General features: G+C 36.3%; 1 protein-coding gene and 1 pseudogene across 18 annotated transcripts in view; both read left to right on the forward strand.

The window, feature by feature from the left end:
- Positions 1-4,139, forward strand: part of LOC111139444 (lysine-specific demethylase 6A-like) — a 159,996-nt gene extending 155,857 nt beyond the window's left edge. For all 18 annotated transcript variants that reach the window (XM_022491704.1, XM_022491706.1, XM_022491692.1 and 15 more), the window contains 2 exons: positions 3,069-3,256; positions 3,994-4,139. In XM_022491704.1, the coding sequence (XP_022347412.1) occupies positions 3,069-3,256; positions 3,994-4,139 (334 nt within the window). The remainder of the gene's footprint in view (positions 1-3,068; positions 3,257-3,993) is intronic.
- A 1,528-nt stretch (positions 4,140-5,667) lies between these two features.
- The window catches only part of LOC111139460, a 20,467-nt pseudogene continuing 7,047 nt past the window's right edge, over positions 5,668-19,087 (forward strand).

Below are 19,087 nucleotides of genomic sequence, written 5' to 3' on the forward strand. Positions count from 1 at the left end.
TATTTTTTAATCCAGAAGTTTTATTTTAAATGGTATTATTTGAAATCATTTTTACTTTATGTTCTGTGGAATAACACTAAATGAAAAATGCTATGAAACCAGTTCATGTAGTGACAACAGGTATGAATTCAAAAGACAGGGAGTTAAGAAATTTTTTTAAAGTTAGCTTTAGGGGCGCCTGGGTGGCTCAGTGGGTTAAAGCCTCTGCCTTCGGCTCAGGTCATGGTCCCAGGGTCCTGGGATCGAGCCCCGCATCGGGCTCTCTGCTCCGCAGGGAGCCTGCTTCCTCCTCTCTCTCTCTCTCTGCCTGCCTCTCTGCCTACTTGTGATCTCTGTCTGTCAAATAAATAAATAAAATCTTTAAAAAAAAAAAGTTAGCTTTAAAAATTGTTGAGTGTGACTGCACATTCTTTTCAGATGTACTTTACAGAAAAATATGATTTAATTATAAATGAAATTAGAAATGGTAAGAATTCAAAAATTAACCATCCTTATGCCTTGCTAATAATTCAAGGATGTATGTCTCTAACAGTGAGCCTAAAATGATAATGTTCAGAGGCAGGTGAATTCCCTGCTATTTAAAGAGTTGATTATGATACTGGTAAATGATATGTTTATGAAATATAAAAAATTGGGTGAAATTCTAATAATTATTAATATATGTGACCTTTAAAATGAGTACACATTTTATATATCAATTTTGGAGGGCTTTTAACTCAGTATATTTGATTTAGTAAAAAGTTTGATGGTAATTTAAACAATTTAGAGTTTTCTTAATGGCAAGGTATGATCATTTTTTATTCTCTTATGTATAATTTTTCTCATGTTAAGAAAAGGTCAGATTTCTAAATATTTAAAATTTATCAGGAAAATAATGTAATACTCTCTTCTCTGAATGTTTATTCCAGCAAACTGGTAACTTAAGTAGGGTATAGGAAAGGTCTGATGGGAAGTCTCTTGTGTGTTTAAGAACTGTTTCTTTTTCTAAGATTTTGTTTATTTATTTTAGAGGGAACATGGGCACGCATACATGCACACATTTGAGTTGGGGGAGGGTAGAGGGAGTGGGAGAAAAGAATCTTGAGTGTACACTGAGTGTGGTGGAGCCTGATGCCGGGTTTGAACTCACGACCCTAAGATCATGACCTTAGCTAACTGAGCAACCCAAGTGCCCTAAGAACTATTTCTTAAAGTTATAAGGAGGTGTATCATAACTTTCCACGTACAGTACAAATATTCTTACTATTCTGAGTGGGAACTATTTTCAGGGTTTAACTTCTTTAAAATAGTATGGGTATATTTAGGTCAAAGGTAGAAAACATATGGAATAATAATCAAGTTAGAGTAATTCATCTTAAGTTGAAGAAATCACACTTAGCATCTCAGGTTTTCTGTGAAATTTATTTTGCAAAGAACAGAATATAGCTGCCTTTTTTTTTTTTTTAAGATTTTATTTATTTATTTGACAAAGAGAGCAGGAGAGGGAACACAAGCAGAGGGAGCAGGAGAGGGAGAAGCAGGCTTCCCGCAGAGCAGGGAGCCCAATGTGGGGCTCGATCCTAGGACCCTGGGATCATGATCTGAGCCAAACGCAGACGCTCAGTGGCTGAGCCAGTCAGGCGCCCCCAGAATGTAGCTTCAAATATTTAAGACTTTTATATTCATTTCAGGACTATACTTAAAATCTTTAAATCAACCACTGTTTTTAAACTTTTGAAGGAAACATATAATCTGTTTGCCTTAGTTGGCTATCCCCCCCCCCCTTTTTTGTATGATGTTTTCTCCACTTTAATGTTGTCACGGTATGGGTAAAATAAGGTTTATACCATGATTGTAACTTTTTACTTTCTTGTTTTCTTTCCCTCCCTCTTCCTGACCCACTGCCCCAGGTCCCTCTTCATGTTTTTCTGACAACATTGCAGAGTTTTCAGAAAACACAGTTTTCAGCAGTTCATTTATCAGTATCTGCTAGACTTACCTCTAGAAAAGTCCTTTCATTTTAGGAGGAAAAAGGAAGAGAGACAGGTTCCATGTACACAATTCTAAGACAGCCATTATCATTTTTGTTAAGAAAAAACAGAAATAAAACAGAAGTAGGGCAAATGCTTTTCTTTGACCTTCATAAAGGAACAATTCTATGATTTGAGTTTTCTCTTGAGAATATTAAATAATTGAAGTACCTATAACTAAATTCTTACAGAAAAGAATTGGTATTGTAGTTATCTTAAAATATTTCATATTGTGATGAAGAAGAATAATAAAAAGTCACAATTTTATAATAAAAATTTGAGTTTGGTCTCTTTGCATTGCTGGTGTTGGTGGTGATTCATGTGAAGAAAAAGGACTTTATATTGTTGGGAATTGAGGGGAAAGTTTTTGTTCTTATACCGGCCACAGTGCTTCTGGCTCAGAAGTTAAGTGGGTTCTTGTAATCCCTACTCTCAATTTCCTATTTATTTATTTATTTATTTATTTATTTATTTATTTATTTATTTAAAAGATTTTATTTATTTATTTGACAGAGAGAGATCACAAGCAGGCAGAGAGAGAGAGAAGGAAGCAGGCTCCCCGCTGAGCAGAGAGCCCGATGCGGGGCTCTATCCCAGGACCCTGGGATCATGACCTGAGCCGAAGGCAGCGGCTTAACCCACTGAGCCACATAGGCGCCCCTCAATTTTCTTTTTAGAGATTCCTTGATATTAAAAGGTTATTCAGAAAGAAAGGATAAATCAGAAAGAGAATTAAAAATTAGTCTATTTAAGTGTAGTTTGAATCTTTGACTTTTGGACTTCTGAAAAGAATTTAAGCATATAGTATAGATCTTTGAATTATCCTACATAATCATGTGCTACATAATCATGTGCTATTAGTATTTTTTTCAGGATTACCCCTTAATATTTACAAATCTCAACTTTTGAAACATGCAGTTCTTTTTACAGTGCTAATAACTTTTAATGAATACATAAAATATCTTTTAACATTTGGAAATTGTCGCCCCATCTTTTATGAGACATTAAAAAAAAAGTTAGTTCATTGTTATTTATTCCTTCCCACCTATCTCCCCCCAGAAATAATTTGAATTTCCTGATGAGTTCTTGGTGGCCCAACCTTGAAGATCTGTATGAAGCAAATGTCCCTGTATATAGATTTATTCAGAGACCTGGAGATTTGGTCTGGATAAATGCAGGCACTGTCCATTGGGTTCAGGCTGTTGGCTGGTGCAACAACATTGCTTGGAATGTTGGTCCACTCACAGGTATTTTAATAATCTGTAAATAGATTTTACATTTTAAAGAATTATTTCTAATTGGTGGTATTCTGTTAGAAAATAATTCACTAGATATTGGAAAATTGTGTCTCCTTGGAAAAGTCTTATTTGTATGGATAGTGCATTGAAGTTAATAAGTGAATATCTAACAAATATTTGGACAGCTAACACATGTATGCTTTTGTAGACTTGGTGTATATACTTTGGATATATCACAGTGTTTTGTGTGGCTTTTATGGAAGATCTGGTATATTATAGGAATAGTCAACCTTCTCAGTTATTAAACCTTGTTTAATATATGTAAGGTAAAGAACTCAGCTTTTGGAGTAAGAAAGACTTGATTAGCTTTGTTAATTTTTCGACTTAGGGCAAATATTTTAACCCCTCAGGGCTTAATTTCCTTATTTAGAAAATGAGAATTCAAATCAGTAAAGATTTGAAAGGATGAAACAAGATGTAAAATGAGCCTCACAGTACTGTTAAATGCTGTTTGCATGATAAATATTTTTAAAACTTTTTAATTTGGGGGGGCTTGAACTCCCAACCCTGAGATCAAGAGTCTCATGCTCTTCTGACTGAGCGAGCTAAGTGCCCCTACATGATAAATATTTTTAAACTATTAAACTATTCTTTTTTAGAATTGGTGTTAGGTGGTAATAATTATCTTCATACCTTTTGTTAGTTGGGGTAGCTTTATAACTTAAAAAAACTTTGTTTTCTCCTAGCCTGTCAGTATAAATTGGCAGTGGAACGGTATGAATGGAACAGATTGCAAAGTGTGAAGTCAGTAGTACCCATGGTGCATCTTTCTTGGAATATGGCACGAAATATCAAAGTCTCAGATCCCAAGCTTTTTGAAATGATTAAGTAAGTGTTTACAAATCACTATAGTCCCTGTTTTTGTGGGGTGTGGGGAATGTGGTGGAAATGTTAACTAATCAATATTTCCCCCCCAAATTATTATGTCAGTTAACATCAAGTGATAAGATGGTCTAGAAGTCTTCACAAAAGAGAATTCACATGTTAAAAAGTATTTTCTTCATTTACAGGCTATAATTATTATGATACAGAGAGGAATAAAGGCATATATACATGATTCTATACCTTTAAAGTTAGAATCTGTTCTTTCTCTTGCTCTCTCACCAGAATGATTTCCAAGACAACTTTACTTTTAATATTGAAAGTCTGCCTGTAGCAAGAGAGAGTGAGAATGTGATTTTGAAATAAAAGTCCAATAAATAAATTAACATTTATAATAGTGATTTAACGAAAATGGTTGAATTTTCTGGCTTCTCTATCTAAACCATCTCCTTTTTAGCTTCTTAAACTTAAAAGAAGCTAATAAATTAGCTTACAAAATTAATAGATTACCAATTTGAATACATGTATTGTAGTAATTTCTCATTTATTAACCTGGTTTCCATTCCATTTGTTTTACACGTTTATTTGCAGTAACATATTTTTAGACCCTGCCACTTACTGTATTTCTCCAAATTGTAGTGTATATGCTTTTCTTTCCTTCTCTGCATCACTATCACCAATGAAAGATCATTCTATTCAGAGAAATACGAAATATTATCGATTATAATAATTACGCTGCTGTTTTTTTCATTGTTATTTATTATGTGTTTCCAGGGCATATATATGTATATGTGTATATATATGTATATGTGTGTGTATGCATATACACACATATGTAAATTATATATATAGCATTTATATATGCCACATATGTAAAACGTTATTTATATATAAACAAACAAATAAAACAGGAGAGGAAAATTTAGCATGTCTTTTAAATCTGTTGGCCAGTGTCTTTAAAATCAGTGCTGGTTTACAGGGCGCCTGGGTGGCTCAGTGGGTTAAAGCCTCTGCTTTCGCCTCAGGTCGTGATCCCAGGGTCCTGGGATCGAGCCCCACATAGGGCTCTCTGCTTGGCAGGGAGCCTGCTTCCCTTCCTCTCTCTCTGCCTGCCTCTCTGCCTACCTCTGATCTCTGTATGTCAAATAAATAAATAAAATCTTAAAAATAAAATAAAATAAAATAAAATCAGAGCTGGTTTATTATGAACAATTTCAATTCTATATTGAAAAATTTGTTCTAATAAGTCTATTCAAACAAAGCTGAGGCCATGGTAATATGCCTATTCCCTGGCATATTCAGGGGCCATTCAATTTTTGGTATATATTTGAAATTTAATTTAGAAACATTGAAAGAGCATTTAGTCAAAACTCATGTAGTAATTGCTATTAAAAATATACACACAGTGGTCATTTTTCAGTTTCTCTATCAAGGTCATTACTTCAAGTCTGTGTCTTGAAAATATCCACTGGCTGGTCCAAAATGAACTATTTTTTCCCAGTGCCTTAAGATTTTTTTGTTTTTAGGGTTTACGCACAATGAATCACTTGTCTTTGAGAACCACAGAGTTTATGCCAGACACTGTTGTTGGCAATGAGGATAGATAGTATGTAATAAGACAGAATCTTTGAGTTGATGTGGTTTGAATTTTAATGGAGACAGACAGGCAAATTTTGAATCACGTAAATAAAGTACCATTAAATAATATAAGTAAAATAAAAGAGGGCAGTAGTTTTTTGTTTATAGGGTAGATAATGCTGCTTTTGCTTAAGTGACTTCTAAGGGTGTGATTTCTACACCTGGACCTGAATAATGAAAAGGAGATAACCATGAGAAGACCTGGGAGTAGAGTAGAATATATCAGGCCTACAAAAGATATGAAAGGCTTACATCAGAACAACTTTGGTATACTTACAGATAGAAAAGTCAGTAGAACTGTGGCAGAATTAGGAAGGGAATAGGTGTGGTAGTGCGTTCACATAAATGATCAGATACTAAATTATAGACTGGTTTGTAGTAGTGGAAGTGGAGAGGGATCACTCTACAAAAAGTTGTGAAACTAGAACTGAAGGGCTTACACACAGATTGGCTTGTGGGATAAGAAGAAAAAAGGAATCATGAAAAGATTATCATCTTTGTTGTTCTTAACTATTCTTCATTAACTTAAAATATCTCTTACTACCCTCAATAACTTTCTAGACCCGTTCCACCTTGTCTCAGTATTTCAAATGAGGGATAGCAAGACTTCATGATAGTAGATGTTCCCATTTTCTGTGGTGGAAGTTTGTTTGTTTGTTTGTTTAAAAGATTTTATTTATTTATTTGATAGAGAGATCACAAGTAGGCAGAGAGGGGGAAGCAGGCTCCCCTGTGAGCAGAGAACCCAATGTGGGACTTGATCCCAGAACCCTGGGACCCTGACCTGAGCTGAAGGCAGAGGCTTAACCAACTGAGCCACCCAGGCGCCCCGGTGGTGGCAGTTTAAATTGCATGGTCTGAGTTCTGGCAGGAGTCTTAATATTGAATTTGAATATATAAATTTAGGTTGTCTTCCACTTAAATTACTGAAGACCGTTTTCATCCATATTTTCCATACACATTTTTTTTTTAAACTTAAGTGAATCTCCTTATTTACCTGTGCTCCATTTCTGCTGGAAGTTCTGGATGGTTGGGTCTTTCTTAAAGTACGTGCTTATAAACTGTGGAATTTTTTTTTTTAAAGATTTTAATTTATATATTTATTTGACAGAGAGAGAGAGAGAGAGAGAGAGAGAGAGAGAGAGAGATCACATGTAGGCAGAGAAGCGGGGGTAGGGGGGTGGAAAGCAGGCTCCCTGCTGAGCAGACAGCCTAATGAGGGGCTCGATCCCAGTACCCTGAGATCATGACCTGATCTGAAGGCAGAGGCTTAGCCCACTGAGCCACCCAGGCGCCCAGACTGTGGAATAATTTTTTTTTTAAGATTTTATTTATTTATTTGACAGAGAGAGAGAGATCACAAGTAGGCAGAGAGGCAGGCAGAGAGCGAGGGGGAAGCAGGTTCCCTGCTGGGCAGAGAGCCAGATGTGGGGCTTGATCCCAGGACTTTGAGATCATGACCTGAGCTGAAGGCAGAGGCTTAACCCACTGAGCCACCCAGGTGCCCCAGACTGTGGAATAATTTTGAAGGTTGATTATTTATTATAATTTCAGAATTCTACATACAATTTTGTCTGATGTTTAATTGGCACTCTGATTGAAAGTATTAACCAGAGTCTTTTAGCCACCCCTGAAAATGTACTTCTGTCAGCCAAAGATGCATACATGTATAGCTTTCATTTAATCAATATTCAAATACTAACTGAATGGAAGACCTGGGGTAAGCCCTGGTGGTTTATAAACACTGTATAAATTCCTTTCTTTGTGTATTTTTCCAGTAGGGAGTTAGGTAGAGATAAGGGAGGCAGGAAGGTAAAAGATTGTTGTATATAAATCTACTAGCGCATGGATTGAAAGATGTAGATTAAAACATATTACAATTATGTCAGCTATCCCTCAATAAAAATAATATCCAGTAAAGAGGTGCCTGGTTGGCTCAGTCATTGGGTATGCACTTGTTGATCATGGGGTCGTGAGTTGGAATCCCATGCTTAATATTAGAGCTTACTTGATTAAAAGAAAGATAAATAGATAGATCTAGGTATCTTCAATAAAAACATAACAATACAGCTTTTAGATACTACAGAATCTTGACGGGTTTCAGGGAGATAAATTGTTTTCGGAGGGAAGGTAGCTTGTGTGAAAGATAAAGTGTAAAAATGAGTGTAGAAGTTGATGTAGGAAAAGAAAGCGTGAAATATCCCTTTGGATTTTCATGTCATGGGTTCTAGACGTCCTGTACTAGGTAAGTTTGGTAGGCTGTATTCTAAGCTTAGTTCTATTGTAAGTGCTTAACAGAGATTAGTTACTACAGTATTCCCAGGTTACCTATATAGTTGGAGGCAGAGTTAGCATTTTACACACATTATGAAAGAATTTGTTTGTAACTGATACATCACTTCATTTGGGGGGAATTAGCAAGATTGATCAGCTGGATGCAGATTTTGGAAAAAGCTGTTGGAAATACAGAGCTTAAGAGAGCAGTCAAAGGAATAAATATTCTATCTAGTAGTTTGTGATTGCCTGGAGAGGAAAACAGAAAAAAACAGGGAATAAACAGAGAAGTGAGCAATGGGAATATATCGTTAGAGAAATAAAGAGGACAATGTACTCTTTTCCTGTAAGTTCAGTTTTACTGTATAATACTGTATGCATCATTGCTGAAGATCACATACCACAATATATACACATTAAATCTTGGACCCTGTCAAATAGGACCCTATTTGACCTGTCCAATTTGACCCTGTCAAATGGGTTATTTAACCTGGTTTGTGACCTGTATTAGGGTTTCCACGTGTGTGTGTTCTGTGTCTGTATATCGTGATTCCTAATAAACAGTCTTGCATTACTTTCTCCTTGCTTTGAGTTATGTCACAGATGACTTCTAGGTATTTTTTTAATTTATCCACAGCAGTGTGGCTTTTCACTTTGATACATCCTGAAGTTACTCTTGTAGAGATAACCAGTGAATAACTATTTTAAACATAGGGTGACACAGTTATTATTGATAACCATTTCTCCCACTGTTGAATTTAGATGTGTGCTTGAGTTTTTCCATTATTTTTATTGCTGTATATTCACCATTTTAAACCTCATTTCAATTTATATTGAAATATAAAGCTGTTCCCAATTTTTAGAGGACAAAAAGCAACTAGTGATAAGTACAATGGAAAATATATAGAAAGATGCTTACAAACTGTGAGTTTAAACAATTAAACTGGTGTTTAATTGGCACTCTCCTTGTTCCTAACTATTCTGAATCCAGAGTAGGGGTGGTGGTGTACTGCTTTTTAGATAGATCTTCATAGTTGGCTCATAGTTAAATACAGTGTACTTAACTACAGTACATCAGTCAAAAAGAAAATCAAAATTTGCCTTGCGACTTATGCACTCCACTTTCTGTACTGATTATGTTTAGAGATTTTTTTTTTTTTCTTTATTTCATGTTTACTGTGAACCAGCTTGATGATTGGGCACTTTGGCAAGGTGCTTACAAGATAGGATCCATTCTTACAGATCATATCACTTAACACTTAATTGGAAACAAACCATTAAAATATGTGACCTTTCCTTTAATGGAAATACTAATAAGGAACAGTGGGGAAGCAGAAAGGAAGTCTCTTTTGAGAGAAGATTCAAGAAATACTTCACAGAAGAAATAGTTTAGGTTATATAGTCCCTTACTCCAAACTTTTTGGGCTAGATACATTTTGAAATTCAGATTTTTGTTTGTTTTTAAATATATGTAGAATTATATTCTCCCCTACTAGCAGTCTGGGGCAGCATTCTCTTAAACATAAATATAGACACTCAGTGGGCTAATAATAACCATAAATAATGTCATTTCAATACCATACAAGCTTTATAGAATTTAGGACAATTTCATATAAATTTTGTATAAGTTAATTGTATTATATTTATTCTCCATTTAATTTATATTTGGACTGGTGATATAATAATGGCAGATGGTATTTCTACCTACCAGCTACTTAATTTCTTACTGTTTTAAGTCTGAACTTGCTTTTTTTTTTTAAGATTTAATTTCATTTATTTGATAGAGATAGCTTGAGAGAACACGAGTAGGGGGAAGGGCAGAGGGAGAGGCAGACTGCCCTCTGAGCAGGGAGCCTGTCCTAGGTCCCTGAGATCAAGACCTGAGCCAAAGGCAGGCATTTAACCGACTGAGCCACCCAGGTGCCTCTCTATTCTTTCTTAAAGTAGTCTATAACATGCTTGATTTTTCTATGTAGTTTCTTCAAGTTTAGTATCCATACATTTTATTCTATAAAGACATTTGTCTGAATTACCATTTAGTGTGTTTTTAGATTTCTATAGTTTAGCATTTTACCCAGACGACCCCAATTTTTACTCATATTGTACTTCATATTCTCCCTATTATCTCCTCAAATGGCAACAAGGAAAACGATGGGTAGTGTGTATATTTGTTATGTTGATTTTCATCTGTCATTTTAGAATGCAGGGAACTTAGAAGATTCTATCCTGAATACTGAAGACACATTGCAATAATTGCAGTCTTTAAATTTCTCTTTGAACTTAAATTAGCTATAGGACTTTATTTCACATACCTTTTATGTTACAAATTAATCACATTTCTTGTGGAATCAGACTGAAACTAAAAGCTCTTGTGTCTTTCTGCTTAAGCTTTATTTGCTCATTTACAATAGTTGAAGAACATACAAACATTTGGCTAAAAATTTCAGTAGCAACTGCTGCTAATGAGAAGAATTTTTTTTTTAATTTTATTTTTTATAAACATATAATATATTTTTATCCCCAGGGGTACAGGTCTGTGAATCACCAGGTTTACACACTTCACAGCACTCATCATAGCACATACCCTCCCCAATGTCCATAATCCCACCCCCCCAACCCCCCTCCCCCCATTAACCCTCAGTTTGTTTTGTGAGATTAAGAGTCACTTATGGTTTGTCTCCCTCCCAATCCCATCTTGTTTCGTTTACTCTTCTCCTACCCCGTTAACCCACCATGTTGCATCTCCTCTCCCTCATATCAGGGAGATCATATGATAGTTGTCTTTCTCCGATTGACTTATTTCGCTAAGCATGATACCCTCTAGTTCCATCCACGTCGTCGCAAATGGCAAGATTTCATTTCTTTTGATGGCTGCATAGTATTCCATTGTGTATATATACCACATCTTCTTTATCCATTCGTCTGTTGATGGACATCTAGGTTCTTTCCATAGTTTGGCTATTGTAGACATTGCTGCTATAAACATTCGGGTGCACGTGCCCCTTCGGATCACTACGTTTGTATCTTTAGGGTAAATACCCAGCAGTGCAATTGCTGGGTCATAGGGTAGTTCTATTTTCAACATTTTGAGGAACCTCCATGCTGTTTTCCAGAGTGGTTGCACCAGCTTGCATTCCCACCAACAGTGTAGGAGGGTTCCCCTTTCTCCGCATCCTCGCCAGCATCTGTCATTTCCTGACTTGTTAATTTTAGCCATTCTGACTGGTGTGAGGTGGTATCTCATTGTCATTTTGATTTGTATTTCCCTGATGCCGAGTGATGTGGAGCACTTTTTCATGTGTCTGTTGGCCATCTGGATGTCTTCTTTGCAGAAATGTCTGTTCATGTCCTCTGCCCATTTCTTGATTGGATTATTTGTTCTTTGGGTGTTGAGTTTGCTAAGTTCTTTATAGATTTTGGACACTAGCCCTTTATCCGATATGTCATTTGCAAATATCTTCTCCCATTCTCTCAGTTGTCTTTTGGTTTTGTTAACTGTTTCCTTTGCTGTGCAAAAGCTTTTGATCTTGATAAAATCCCAATAGTTCATTTTTGCCCTTGCTTCCCTTGCCTTTGGCGATGTTCCTAGGAAGATGTTGCTGCGGCTGAGGTCGAAGAGGTTGCTGCCTGTGTTCTCCTCAAGGATTTTGATGGATTCCTTTCTCACATTGAGATCCTTCATCCATTTTGAGTCTATTTTCGTGTGTGGTGTAAGGAAATGATCCAGTTTCATTTTTCTGCATGTGGCTGTCCAATTTTCCCAACACCATTTGTTGAAGAGGCTGTCTTTTTTCCATTGGATATTCTTTCCTGCTTTGTCGAAGATTAGTTGACCATAGAGTTGAGGGTCTATTTCTGGGCTCTCTATTCTGTTCCATTGATCTATGTGTCTGTTTTTGTGCCAGTACCATGCTGTCTTGATGATGACAGCTTTGTAATAGAGCTTGAAGTCCGGAATTGTGATGCCACCAACTTTGGCTTTCTTTTTCAGTATTGCTTTGGCTATTCGAGGTCTTTTCTGGCTCCATATAAATTTTAGGATTCTTTGTTCCATTTCTTTGAAAAAAATGGATGGTACTTTGATAGGAATTGCATTAAATGTGTAGATTGCTTTAGGTAGCATAGACATTTTCACAATATTTATTCTTCCAATCCAGGAGCATGGAACATTTTTCCATTTCTTTCTGTCTTCCTCAGTTTCTTTCATGAGTACTTTATAGTTTTCTGTGTATAGATTCTTAGTCTCTTTGGTTAGATTTATTCCTAGGTATCTTATAGTTTTGGGTGCAGTTGTAAATGGGATTGACTCCTTAATTTCTCTTTCTTCTGTCTTGTTGTTGGTGTAGAGAAATGCAACTGATTTTTGTGCATTGATTTTATATCCTGACACTTTACTGAATTCCTGTACAAGTTCTAGCAGTTTTGGAGTGGAGTCTTTTGGGTTTTCCACATATAGTATCATATCATCTGCGAAGAGTGATAGTTTGACTTCTTCTTTGCCAATTTGGATGCCTTTAGAGAAGAATTTTTAATTTGGAAGTAAAAAATACCAAATTTGCGAGGTTTTTGTTTTGTTTTTTAAGATTTTATTTATTTGACACAGCGTGAGCGCACCTGTGTTCATCAAGGATATTGGTCTGTAATTCCCTTTTAAATGGGGTCTTTGCAAACCATAAGTGACTCTTAATCTCACAAAACAAACTGAGGGTTGATGGGGGGAGGGGGCTTGGGAGAGGGGGGGTGGGGTTATGGACACTGGGGAGGGTATGTGCTATGGTGAGTGCTATGAAGTGTGTAAACCGGGCGATTCACAGACCTGTACCCCTGGGGATAAAAATATATTATATGTTTATAAAAAATAAAATTAAAAAAAAAAAGGGGGAGTCTTTGGTTTTCGAATCAAGGTGATGCTGGCCTCATAAAATGAGGTTGGAATTTTTCCTTCCATTTCTATTCTTTGGAACAGTTTCAGGAGAATAGGAATTAATTCTTCTTTAAATGTTTGGTAGAATCCCCTTGGAATCTGTCTGGCCCTGGACTCTTGCTTGTTGGGAGATTTTTGATGACTGCTCATATCTCCTTACTGGTTATGGGTCTGTTCAGGTTTTCTATTTCTTCCTGGTTCAGTTGTGGTAGTTTATCTGTCTCCAGGAATGCATCACTTTCTTCCAGATTGTCAAAAGTTTGCTGGCATATTGTTGCTCATAATATGTTCTTATAATTGTTTGTATTTCTTTGGTGTTGGTTGTGATCTCTCCTTTTTAATTCATGATTTTATTAATTTGGCTCCTTTCTCTTTTATTTTTGATAAGTCTGGCCACAGGGTTATCAATCTTATTAATTCTCTCAAAGAACCAGCTCCTAGTTTCGTTGAGTTGTTCTATTTGTTTGTTTGTTTGGTTGGTTTCTATTTCATTGATTTGTGCTCTGATCTTTATTTCTCTTCTCCTGCTGGGTTAGGCTTTCTTTGCTGTTCTTTCTCCAGCTCCTTTAGGTGTAGGGTTAGGTTGTGTACTTGAGTCTTTCTTGTTTCTTGAGAAAGGCTTGTGTGGCTATATACTTTCCTCTCAAGACCACCATTGCTATATCCCAAAGATTCTGAATAGTTGTGTTTTCATTCTCATTTGCTTCCATGATTTTTTTCAATTCTTTAATTTCCTGGTTGACGCATTCATTCTTTAGTAGGATGCTCTTTAGCCTCCATGTATTTGAGTTCTTTCCAAATTTCCTCTTGAGATTGAGATCTATCTTCAGAGCATTGTGGTCTGAAAATATGCAGGGAGTGATCCCAATCTTTTGGTACCAGCTGAGACCTGATTTGTGACCCAGGATGTGATCTATTCTCGAGAATGTTCCATGTGCACTAGAGAAGAATGTGTATTCTGTTGTACTTTGGGATGGAATGTTCTCAGTATATCTGTGATGCTCATCTGGTCCAATGAGTCATTTAAACTTTGTTTCCTTGTTGATCTTTTGCTTGGTTGATCTGTCCATATCAGTGAGGGGGGCGTTAAAGTATCCTACTATTATTGTATTATTGTTGATGTGTTTCTTTGATTTTGTTATTAAATGGCTTATATAGTTGGCTGCTCCCGTGTTAGGGGCATAGATATTTAAAATTATTAGATCTTCTTGTTGGGCAGACCCTTTGAGTATGATATAGTGTCCTTCCTCATGTCTTATTGTAGTCTTTGGCTTAAAGTCTAATTTATCTGATATAAGGATTGCCACCCCAGCTTTCTTTTGATGTCCATTAGCATGGTAAATTGTTTTCCACCCCCTCACTTTAAATCTGGAGGTGTCTTTGGGTCTAAAATGAGTTTCTTGTAGACAGCATATTGATGGGTTTTTTTTGTTTGTTTGTTTGTTTGTTTGTTTTTTATCCATTCTGATACCCTCTGTCTTTTGATTGGGGCATTAAGCCCATTCACATTCAGAGTAAACTATTGAAAGATATGAATTTAGTGCCATTGTATTGCCTGTAAGGTGACTGTTACTATATATTGTCTCTGTTCCTTTCTGGTCTACTACTTTTAGGCTCTCTTTTTGCTTAGAGGACCCCTTCCAATATTTCCTGTAGAGCTGGTTTGTTGTTTACAAATTCTTTTAGTTTTTGTTTGTCCTGGAATCTTTTTATCTTTCCTTGTATTTTCAGTGTTAGTGTAGCTGGATATAGTATTCTTGCCTGCATGTTTTTCTATCGAATGCTCTGAATAGATCATGCCAGTTCTTTCTGGCCTGCCAGGTCTCTGTGGATAAGTCTGCTTCCAGTCCAATATTTTTACCATTGTATGTTACAGACTTTTTATCCCAGACTGCTTTCAGGATTTTCTCTTTGTCACTAAGACATGTAAGTTTTACTATTAGATGACAGGATGTGGGTCTATTCTTACTGATTTTGAGGGGTGTTCTCTTTGCCTCCTGGATTTTGATGTTTGTTCCCTTTGCCATATTAGGGAAATTCTGTACAATAATTCTCTCCAAGATACCTTCTGCCCCTCTCTCTCTTTCTTCTTCTTCTGGGATCCCAGTTATTCCAATATTGTTTCATCTTATGATAGCACTTATCTCTTGAATTCTCCCCTCATGGTCCAGTAGTTGTTTGTCTCTCTTTTGCTCAGCCTCTTTATTCTGTCATTTGGTCTTCCATATCACTAATTCTGTCTTCTGCCTCATTTATCTTAGCAGTAAGAGCCTCCATTTTTTATTGCACCTCATTAATAGCTTTTTTGATTCCAGCTTGGTTAGATTTTAGTTCTTTTATTTCACCAGAAAGGACTTTTATTTCTCCAGACAGGGTTTCCTCTAATATCTTCCATGCCTTTTTCAAGCCCTGCTAGCACCTTGAGAATTATCATTCTGAACTCTAGATCTGACATATTACCAATACCTGTATTGATTAGGTCACTAGCCCTTGGTACTATGTCTTGTTTTTTTTTTTTTTGTTTTCGTTTTTGTTTTTTTGTGTGTGGTTTTTCCACCTTGTCATTTTATCCAGATAAGAATATATGAAAGAGGGGCGCCTGGGTGGCTCAGTGGTTTAAGCCTCCGCTGGTCATGATCCCAGGATCCTGGCATTGATCCCCACATTGGGCTCTCTGCCCGGCAGGGAACCTGCCTCCCCCCTCTCTCTGTCTGCCTCTCTGCCTACTTGTGATCTATGTCTGTCAATAAATAAATAAAATCTTAAAAAAAAAAAAAAGAATATATGAACAAGAAAATAAAATACTAAAAGGATGGCAAAGACCTCAGAGAAATATGTGTAACCAAATCAGAAGAGACCCCCAAATTGTGAGGAGAAGAAGGGGGGTAAAAAGAAGTTTAAAAAAAAAAAGTGTTTTTTTTTAATTAAAAAAAAAATATATATATATATGTAAATACATACATATATATTAGAATGGTTAATAGAACAGAGCCACCCACTTGATTTTAGGTGTAATTTGGTCTCTTAGAAGTAATTACCTCCCAAAATTTTAAAGAAAGAAAAACTTAGACACACACACACACACACACACACACACACACACACACATGCAAAAATAAGAATAAACAGGTTGTTGGGGAGACTGCTCCTCCCTCTTCCCCTGCAGCTCTCCCTGCTTATGTTCATGCTCTCTCTGTCAAATAAATGAAATCTGGGAAAAAAAAAAGGGTACTAATATTGAGTTCCTTAAAAGTGATTAAATTGCATATTACATTCCCACTTCTTTCATACAAACAAATTAGCAACATTTTTGGTATTACCAGTAACCTGTTTAATACCATATTTTTCCAAAGTCTTCCATTTATTTCTGTAAAACTTCCTGCCTCTACTATCTCCTACTTCAGGTAAATATCAATTAAAAACATTTTATAATGTTTTATTTTAAGAACACCGAGACACATTTGGAAAGAAACATTGTAGAAAGTTTCTTGTTCCTTTCTTATCTTTATATACTTTCAAGAACTCCATACTTTAAAGGACAATGGTATTTTAACAGAATGACAAATATATTTTCTAAAAAGCCAATTTATAAAGCTGTGCTATACTGTAAAATTGTATAGTCAGCTTAATACATTATGATATGTTTTTTCTTTTTAAGATTTTATTTATTTGAGATGGGGGAGAGGCAGGGCAAAAGAGAGAGAACATGGGAGTAAGGGTAGATGGAGAGAGACAAGCAGACTCCCTGCTAAATGTGGAGACCGACAGGAGACTCAATCCCAGGAACCTGAGATTATGATCTCAGTGGAAATCCATACACTTGCCCAACTGGGCCACCTAGGAGCCCTGTTATCAGATATTTCGAACTAATTGTATTTTACGTAAAACTTGTATTAGAAGAAGTGCATCAATAGGGTAGTACCAGACATCATGCTATCAATTTTATGCTCATTGCCTCTACACACCAATTCTGACTGGATATACTTTTGAAAGGCTTCAAGGTGAATTCAATTGTTCAAGGACAAGGAGTAGTTTATATGTGAACTACAGTTAAAGACACCAAATTTTCAGTATAATACTATAAGGCATATTTTTAAAGACTGAATTCAACCTATGTTGGTGTATAAAATTTGTACAAAATCAGAAATTGACATGTATGAAACTTCTGTACAGTTAATCTCTGATGTTTCATCCTACTTACTTTGACAGAGAGAGATCACAAGTAGGCAGAGAGGCAGGCAGAGAGAGAGAGAAGGAAGCAGGCCCCCCGCTGAGCAGAGAGCCCGATACGGGACTCGATCCCAGAACCCTGAGATCATGACCTGAGCCGAAGGCAGAGGCTTAAACCACTGAGCCACCCAGGTGCCCCTAATCCTACTTTCTATAGTTAACAAGTAACTGCCAGGTGAAAACAATGACTAAATAAAATATATATATTTTTAATATTTTATTTGACAGAGACAGACAGCAAGAGAGGGAACACAAACAGGGGGAGAGGGAGAAGGTAACCCTTGCTGAGCAGGGATCCCAATGCAGGGCTTGATCCCCTGGGATCATGGCCTGAGCCGAAGGCAAACACTTAACTGATAGAGCCACCCAGGTGCTCCTAGATACAGTACTAAACCACAGAAACAATACTTCTATTATATAAGACTTTATTAATCCTGATGTATTTCCATGTAGTAGTTTTAATTAATTTTTTAAGAAGTTTTTTTAAGATATCATTTATTTGTTTGAGAGAGAGAGAGAGAGAGAGCACACAAGTAGGCAGAGAGGCAGGCAGAGAGAGGGGAAGAAGCAGGCTCCCCACTGAGCAGAGCGCCCGATGCGGGGCTTGATCCCAGGACCCTGAGATCATGACCTGAGCTGAAGGCAGAGGCTTAATCCACTGAGCTGCTGAGGTACTCCATTTTTTAAAAATATTTTATCTAGGGGCACCTGGGTGGCTCAGATTCAATTATGCTTAGATTCAATTATGAATTGCCAAATTTACTGCTGCTCTTTAGAGTATCAGTATGAATACTGTTAAACCTTCAGCTGGAGTATACTTTGTTATTTATATATGTATATGTATTTCTTCTCTATATTTTTCTTACTGGGATTGACAAGCAATAAATAAGAGAAACTACAGAAAGCCAAAGACATTGGCATATTTCAGAAAACTAGGAGGGTTACTTATGATACAGAGTTGTCAGACACCAGTATTACAGGGCCTTTAAAGAATACTGCTATCTGGGGCTCCTGGGTGGCTCAGCTGGTTAAGTGACTGTCTTCAGCTCAGGTCATGATCCTGGAGTCCCGGGTTTGAGTCCTGCATAGGGCTCCCAGCTCCATGGGGAGTCTGCTTCTCCCTCTGACCTTCTCCTCACTCATGCTCTCTTACTGTCTCTCTCTCAAATAAATAGATAAAAAAAAATATAAAAAAAAAAAAAAAAGAAAACTGCTGTCCAAAAATGCTTTAAGGCTATTTATTTCAACAATTACTTTATTTTGCTGCAATTATTGTAAAGGAAGTGTTTCATCAGTTTAACTATTATAACTATGCTTACAATATGAGATGAGTGTATATATTTTCTGGGTTTTCCACATATCAAATTGTTTTGCAAGCTGTAGGTAAAATGTAAAATTATGATTTGTGATGAAAAACTGTGAGTAATTGCGCCTTTGTTTTCATTACATTAAGTACAGCTTAATTTTCCAGGAATGACAACAAAATACTGCTTAATTTAGAATATAGCGATACCTTTAAGTGTGTGTATGTATGTGTTCGCAGGATGCATATGGTATATTCCTAAGTTATAATTTCAGAAAAAAATTCTCTAGAACTGAATAACTTTACCATATTTTGGTATTTATACTCACCAAAATGACAGCATATTCTAAAACCCAATTCTGAACTATAAGTGATAGTCAACAATGCTACATTAATTAGATGTATTATTAATGAGTTTCTGATGCTTCCTAGCAATTCACATGTGATTTTATTTTATTTTTATATTTATTTTTTAAAATATTTTATTTATTTATTTGATAGGTCACAAGTAGGCAGAGAGGCAGGCAGAGAGAGAGGGGCTCGATCCCAGGACCCTGGGATCATGACCCGAGCTGAAGGCAGAGGCTTT

Source organism: Enhydra lutris, unplaced genomic scaffold (assembly GCF_002288905.1).
Source record: "Enhydra lutris kenyoni isolate GAN:26980312 unplaced genomic scaffold, ASM228890v2 scaffoldscaffold108, whole genome shotgun sequence".
Classification (NCBI taxonomy): Eukaryota; Metazoa; Chordata; class Mammalia; order Carnivora; family Mustelidae; genus Enhydra; species Enhydra lutris.